The 8,316-nt window shown below is 38.8% G+C and overlaps 1 protein-coding gene across 1 annotated transcript; it reads right to left on the minus strand.

The window, feature by feature from the left end:
* Positions 1 to 3,409: 3,409 nt before the first annotated feature.
* On the minus strand, positions 3,410 to 7,530 carry evx1 (even-skipped homeobox 1). The gene is made up of 3 exons (XM_015374153.1): positions 7,003 to 7,530; positions 6,064 to 6,302; positions 3,410 to 5,777 (listed from the first exon to the last, which is right to left on the minus strand). The coding sequence occupies exons 1-3, from the start codon at positions 7,319 to 7,321 to the stop codon at positions 5,241 to 5,243; spliced, it is 1,095 nt and encodes a 364-aa protein (XP_015229639.1). The 5' UTR covers positions 7,322 to 7,530; the 3' UTR covers positions 3,410 to 5,240.
* Positions 7,531 to 8,316: the final 786 nt, after the last annotated feature.

Below are 8,316 nucleotides of genomic sequence, written 5' to 3' on the forward strand. Positions count from 1 at the left end.
TGTTATAAATCATTGTCCATAGTCTTTTGCAGTGTACCTCCATTAATCTTCACATCAACTCATAAGAGTTATCTTACCTGATAAAAAAAAAGCATCCCTACATCACCATGCAACCAACACCTTGTTTGACTGTGTGGATCCATGGATATAATTTGTGTTCATTCATTTTGACTTGTGTTTAGGTGAAAACGTATATTATTTTTTGTCAAATCGGACCAGAGCATCTCTACAACTTGCTCTGCCCCATGTCTTTTGTCCACCTTTCAAATAGGCTCCGCATTGTTTTTTTTTTGTTTTTTTTTTATAGCAATGTCATTCATGTCCAGAAGTTTTTGCTGCATAGAGAAAAACATATTTTTTAAAATAAACATCTTTCAAGTGCATGAATTCAACTATTTCACATTCAGGATTTTTTTTTGTAAAATAAACATCTGCTTTCATTCTTTTTTTTTTGGTCTGACTTTATATTAAAGTTGATAAAATAAATTTAGAATATTTTTTAAGGTTAAAAAAAAAACATCCTTGCACTGCAAAAAGAGTCTAGAAATAAGTAAATGAAGTGTATTTACCCTTAATTTGAGAAGGTAAATAAGATGATATGCAAATGGTATGAGCATTTTAACTCTCAAAATAAAATAATTAGATAATATGCACTTGGAATAAGAAAATGTAATTGCTTTTTTCTTATTTTAAATGTAAATTGTCTTGTCCCACTGGCAAAGCTTCTCACCTCCTCAATTCAAGACAAACTCAACCTATTTTTTGAAAAAATGACTCATTAAGTTAATTTTTTGCATTCAGAATTCAGAACATCCCTTTAAAATAGTCAAGGAAACTTGTTTAACCAATAATGTATCTTCAGGAATGTATTTTCTTTAAGGGTGTCACACTGATTATCTCCAAAAATGAATTGCACTTTGGAAATACAAAATGAATCAGGATAAAGATTTGTAAATTGTTTAAGAACTAATTGTGAAAATCTGGAAATGATTAATAGCAATGAAGTACTGGAGTTACTTAAGGTAAAACATAAAATATCACATTTTAATAAAGTTATTGTGAATAGCGCAGAAGCTCGCAGCAGCCGGGGCCCATTTCCTCTCTATATTCGTTTGGCTGTCTTCTGTGCGCCGTAAATAATCCTGATAAAGATTCCCCAAACCCCCCCTCCAAAAAAAAAACAAAGATGACTTTCACGTCCCCATCCCTCCCTACCCAGACTGATTTAACGTGACCTCCGTTTCCAAATGATATTGGAAGGCCGTTTAAACAGATGAAGGCTTAAATTGTCTTGCTTGTATGCGCATTAATCTCCCATTCATCATCATTACTTTGCGATCGGTCCGTTCACGCCTCCGCCAGTTTTTTTTTTTTTTTTTTTTGCACCACGACGGCGCTCTGTAAATTAGGATGTAATCCAATTTAACCAGCAGCGGCAGCAGCCACCGATCCCCCCCTCCCTCGCTCAGTGGACAGCTGCACTGCACCGCCCCTATCAAAACGCTTTGTGTTTTAGTTGTGGGAGCTGAGGGAACCCTCCACCAATCCTCGCTAATAGGATCTTATAAGTCGGGTGTAATTGCTGTTTTACGCGCAATCTATACAAGCCCATCTTCCAACTCAGTCATCCTAGTGCAATTAACTGTCTGCACTGATGCTGCCGCTGAGGATATGCTCGCATCTATATGTGCGGCTGGGTAAATGTGGTTGTAATTTGCCTCACTTTAATGTGTCATTTTGGCAGGCTCTGCTTTGCAGATCTAAAAAAAAAAAAAAAGAAGAAAAAGAAGAAGAAGAAAAAGAAGCCCAAACCGTTCAAAACAAGATATTTGAAAGAGCAGCCTGATTCTCATCTTGTTTTAATGCATGCTTAAAAAAAAAGAAAAAGAAAAAAAAAAGAAAGCAATTTTCCTGCTTGACCCTTGTTTCTGTATCAGCCTGATAGTTTACATAAATCTGCCCGACCCGGGAGGCTTAAACGCTGTATTATTCCAAACATATGCATTTTAATCAGCTTGGTCACACTTACAAGGACTCCAGTTAATAAGGCCATCAATCAAACGCGTGTAGTGGAGAGAGAGGGTGGGGGGGAGTGAGGAGGAGTGGGTAGGGGGTGGGTCACTGTGCAGGGGGTTTATTATTTTGTAGAATACAACATTTTTATCTAAAGAAGCGAGATAAGAAAAGCAGTTTTATGATATTTGGTGGAATATTTTACTCCCATTTACATCTGAAATGGGTTAAACTAATCATTTTAATTTTCTATATATGCTATATATATGTTAGTTATTTTAATGCTGAGTCTCAGGGCTTACGTCTATCCTTTTACAGTTAGGTTAGAGAGCGATTTAAATATGTAACAAAAAAAAAATAGCAATAATAATAGTTTTTTTATATATGTAGGCCTACACATAAAAGTATTAGACCTGACAAGCCCTTATGAGCTGCGTAAAAAGCACTCAGTTCTGCAACAAATGTTAACAGATGTTATTTGTTTTGTTGTTTGTCCATGGACAAACAACAAAAGTAATTTGCCAAATGTAAACATAAGCTTTAGAATGTGTTAAAATATTTGTTGTATAGGAAAATGACATATTATGATATATAGTTGTTCAAAATAGAAGAGTTTAACAAATGCACATTTACTTTAAATAAATGTGGTAAAACTCTTAAGTAGTGTCAGGTAATGTGAAAGTAGACATTATGGTATAATGTTTTTCTTTATTTTGCTTTTATATTGATATTGTGCCTAAATAAACTTAACATTGTGACATTGATTTACTTGTATGATGATTAAAACGACAACACATCTCAATGGTTCCATAATGGCTGACTATTTTAAATTTTGTATTATTTTAATGCTTAATGCAAAATAATAATTCACATAGCCTGGTATAATTTAACTAAGCTACTGCATACCTAAGTGTGTTTGAGTTATTCTACAGATCATAGGTCTCAAACCCTTTTATGTGTGGCTGTGAAGACCGGCCTATTTTAAATATCTCCTAACGGGGTTTTAAATAGCAATACTGAAGAAATCAAAAATGTTTTCAATTTAAAAGACAAACATTTATTCAGTAATAAAGGAAAATAAAAATGTAACTAGAATTGCAAGCAATTACAAATGCATTTAATGGGTCATTCTAAAAAAAAGAATAATATAGTTTGCAGTTTATAATAGCTGTCTCTGCTGCAGTCACATTATTGCTCTATGAAACTGCTGACTAATTATCAAACTTACAAACAAGTCAGATATATCAGTTTCTCTTGGCAAAGTATTTGCTTGTATTTATTTTTTTTTCAGGTTCCCGAATCATCAAGGCCCTTTCAAATTAAAAGTGAAAATCAAAATGACAACATCACGATAAAAAAAAAATAAATAAAATGTAGGCCTATTTTTAAAGGCACATTTAACATCTACATCCTACCCCTTAGATGTATCCGTTCAAGTGCAAAGAACAAGTGAAAATAGTTCAAATGGTAATTGGTTTTATTGTTTATTTTTGCTGCAGTTACGCAGTCATCCAATATCACAATGTCCAATTTCAATACAAAATACTAATTGAAAATAAGGACTAATCTGTGATATCAAATGCATTTTTAAAGCTTCCAAATCTGCGCGCAATCTCTGCGGGCCTCGTGTTTTCCCTCAATCCCATGAAAACCGCCTTCATTTGCTCATCCCTGCAGCCAATTAAGATCACACTGATTGTTTGCGTTCTTCCTTAAAAGATCGATGCTTCTTCGTCTCTCTCTCTCCAATACCCAGACAACTAATTCTGTTTCTATTAAGTGGTTCAAGAGAAAATATGAGTGGCGTTAACGGAGCCCGGGGACCACTTAGCTGTCACGGTCAATCTTTCAGTCCCGTCAGGAGATATAGTGGAGGGTGTCTGGGGGCCACGGTGGGGTGTTTTGACAGCGATCACTTGAGAGCTAAAATAGTGTTATTATCAAAAGAAGAAATCATGGGAATTTGTCCTGAGTTAAAAAGGAACGAAAAAAAAAAGTGTCTGAAATGGAAATAATGCAGGCTTGTTGAAGAATTTTAGGCTTTAAAAATGACACATTGATATAATTTATTACAAATCAGATATTACAGTCTGAAAATCATGAACAAATAAGCACAAATAATAATAACAATAATAATAATAATAACACAAAACGAATAAAGAGAACACAACAAAATATAGAGCTACCCAAAACAAACAGTGGACTTTTATAACCTTCTTTTGTAAAGTTATTTAGGGTCGGTCAGTTATTGCGTTCATTAAAAATAATAAAGAAAAAAGTCGCACAATTGTAATTTTGAGATATCTAATTTTAACTCAAATAACAACATTGGGTGTCAGACAAGTTTAGCCAATTCTATGTGGTCGATTCACCTTTTACAAACAGGTTATGTCCTTAAGTAGACACATTTTTGCTTTCAATTCTGAAAACCGATGAAAGATAAATATATGTCTTGTCAAAAGGACTTTATTTTCCAACCACAGGTCGATTTTCTATTTAAGCGTAGACATAAAAAAATCTATGACTTGATTTCATTTGATCGGATATAAAATCGGTGCGTCATAATATCAAGGGAGGAATGCAAAAAAAGGAAGAGTGCTTGGTGTCTTACTATTTTCTCCTCATTTTGATTGTCCCCTCTCCATCCTCCTCTGGGTCCCCCTCCCTCCCCGATCCATCTCCTGCACCAAGCAGTAAGCGCTGTGCAGTAATCCGATCCCTCGGCGCCTTGTTATACCTTTTGGCAGCAACGATCCCTTTCTGCTAGTATTGCCATTAATTCAACGACTCTTACATATACATCACTTACTAATTTTACTTGCATGTGCACATTTCGGCCCGTGCCACCGACGCCGCTGCCTCCACCAGGACCCCGATGTTGAGGGTTGCTTCTAATGAGATGGCTATAGTCTGCTTTATAGGAAAAAAAATCCCCTAGTTAAAAAAGAGAGATGGAACGCATCAGTCTTGCGTAACTTACAATAGGCCTACAGGTAGACTGTTTTGGAGACAAGCAATAACAGTAATATAAGATTTCAATGGAACCATTAAAGTGATCTTCTGGAAATCCCTTCTTTCTTTTTTGTATTTTTATTTTTCTGCCCTGGCTATGAAAGGGGATGATATTCTAATTATGGTAGATCCGTTGTGCGCCTGCTTGTTCACCGATTTCTTCATGCTGTTTTAGTCCTGCTCCGATAACGCAGACAGATTTACTTTGTTTGGTTTCATCTGGTCAGAGGCACCTCTTCCCTTTGGTCTAATGTCACAGGTGAAGATTTGCTGAGAATTGATGGCGTAAAAGTGACAAAAGCGTCCGTCCTGCTCGTAGGAGTGCAGGGAAAGTCCGAGGCGGCTGGCCTGCTGGCGATCCCATTGGACTGACTTGTGTGGCAAGCCAGGCAGGAGCAGGGACTCCCACCCGGGCCGAGACCATGGGTCGGTCCTGATGGGTATAAGGAAGGGTGCCTGAAGGAGCATAGAAGCTCTGGCCTCTGGTAGGGGTGAGACAACATTCGGAAACTGTCAAGGGATCTCAGCGGGGTTGAAAAGGGCGTGGCACCGGGGGCTGGGTTGCCTCCAACACCGACGCTCAGAGGTGAGTAGTAGGGCAGAGGCAGGTGCGAAGGGAAGGGGTAGTGTAGGTTCCCTGTTGCCGCAGCGTGGCTCATCATGTAGGTGTAGAAGGCCGGATCGGCGGGGTGAGGCCACGTCATGGCCAAGCGCTGGCGTTTGTCTTTCATTCTGCGGTTCTGGAACCACACCTGCAACAGAGACACATTGGGTCAAATATTAACCACAGCCCTCCCTCTGACCAACAACAACAAAAAGCTGGATCAACAGTGCTTCCGCTTTTACGCACACAGGCCCAACTTCCAATTAACTAATTTCTTCCAATAGATTGGGAAAAATGGAAAATGTTTTTCAAAATCACGTCGTGCAACTCTTAAATATGCCCCCCTTTGTGCATCTGACCCGTGATTCTCTTTTTTTTTTTTTTTGTGTGAATTAAGCCAAACATATTGACATTTCTACTAATAAAAATCTTACTTTAATGGTGGTTTCGGGAAGATTTAGTGCAGCCGCCAGTTCGCATCTTCTTGGCCTGGACACGTAGTTTTCCCGGTAGAACTCCTTCTCCAGACGAGCGATTTGCTCCCGGGTGAACGCTGTTCGATACCGGCGGATCTGGTCCGCTCCATAGGCCAGAGAGCCCTGACCCTGGACTGTCTTACTCGGATCTGCACCGGTCTCACCCGGAGAATGACCAGGGGAATCTACATTTCGACCTGAACCAACATGCACAATAATGCATCATTTTTAAAAGGCAATAAAATGATATAAGCACAGGTGCAGTTATTATTTAGCCATATTTCAAAGGTCATTTCGCTATCATAGCATAGATACATTTGAAAATGTAAATCAGCTCCACTATTACAGGGCCTGTCTTACATACATCTGTAACATGGCTTTCTTCATTCACATTTTATGCAAACAACACATAGTTAACAATACCTTGATATCAATATGGTGAAAAAATCTCATGCACTTCTAAATGTATTATTAATGTTTGCAGGCCTAGTTCCAATATATGATGCTCAGGTTTTGCACATTGAAAAGAAAATCATTATAAAAATGATTCATAATAATTCCAGTATTATATCCTGCAAAGGTTTATTTCCTGTGGTTCAGGCTACAGAAAACTATATTTTCTGCCCTGTTATAGTAAAAGAAAACACACAGGAAATGTTGCTGCCAAAGTCAGTGATGAGAATTTTTGGTTGGATTGTGGGTGTCACCGCAGCATTTTCAGCCACTTGACAGAACAGCTGCAGTAGATGTTATTGTTCTAATTTTAGAACAGGATTAGCCATTTTCGATTTTATTTAGTGGTGATACATTTAATGTTTATAACCAAATGCAGGGATCGATCATTGGGATATTTATAATTGCTTGCATGCAAACACACACTGGAAAACAGCGTCCTACCATTAACCGTTGGGTAGTCCATGCTCTCAGGCGTGCAGCTCACATCGATTTCCTCATAGAAGTCTGACTCGTTGTCCGAGCTGCTGCCGTCTTTGTGATGCCTTACCCCGGAGGAGGATACGGGGAGCGATCTGGCGTCGGCACACATGCTCCTTTTTGCGCTCTCCTCCGGCACCAGCTCCGTAGTCCTCTCCCGGGAGTAGGGCGCAGTGCCTGGGCTCAGGCAGCTCCTATGGACCGGTTTCCCCTGCGGTTCTCGAGTGGAGATTCCGTTGGCTCCCTCCGCCGACCTCACCACCACCTCCTCTCTGCTTTCCATCACCGGATCTGAAAAGCCTCGACTTCGCGGGAGAGCGAGAGGAGCCAGGAATGTGAGGAGGTAGAGGTTCTCAGCTTGGGAGGCGGATGGTGGGGATGAGAGTGTTTCTTGGAGGCTCGTGGAAAAGAATCAATCCGGTGTGACCCTCAGAAAGGAGCGCTGCAGAGTGCGGAGCCGGAGCTCTGGGAGGGATCACCATTTACCCTCTCTCTCTTTCTCTCTCCCCTTCTACAGAGCTGTCATTTTTAACAGGCCAATCTTCAGGATGGTCCCCCCCTGATGACGCCACGCATTGATTAGAAATGTGGGTAAACATGAGGGAGAGAGGCGGGGTGGGGGGTAGATGACAGTTGGTCTATTTCAAACCAATGCACTGTATCTTTACATGCATACAGGTACCTCATTTCCCTTCAGTAAAAAACGTCATATCAGTGTTAGGACTCCTGATGCAAACAATAAAAAATAACAGAAAATACAAAGTGTTTTTTTTCCCCCTTAATCTCATTGCTATGAATAGCATTTTTTGTATTTCATTGGTAAAGAATGTAATTGAATACCATTCGATATTTAAGCACATTTAACAGAATGTTAATTCAATATTATCAAACACAATTGTCTATACCTCTAGTATACCCATCCATCGCCCATTTGGACTCCTTTCTGTAAAACCACCACTAAAATCACCCCCCATGGACATGATTTATGCACGCACCTTAGTTTAGTTTTGTCTTCAACTTAATGTTTCTTTTTGCAATAACTTAGTGCAATATATATGTTTATATATACTTCTTTACCCTGTATATAGCTAGCTCTTAGCTCTTAGTTATAAAAAACATTTATTGTGCAGGAATAATGTCTTAGCTTTGTTACACTGGCAGCCAAGTAATCAACATTTCGTTGTCAAGAATCACCTTGTGTTTTTGTGCAATGACAATAAAGGAAGTCTAAGTCTCTAAAGTGATCTATCTATCTATCTATCTATCTATCTATCTATC

This window comes from Cyprinodon variegatus, unplaced genomic scaffold, assembly GCF_000732505.1.
Source record: "Cyprinodon variegatus isolate N-32 unplaced genomic scaffold, C_variegatus-1.0 Scaffold98, whole genome shotgun sequence".
In the NCBI taxonomy this organism is placed as follows: Eukaryota; Metazoa; Chordata; class Actinopteri; order Cyprinodontiformes; family Cyprinodontidae; genus Cyprinodon; species Cyprinodon variegatus.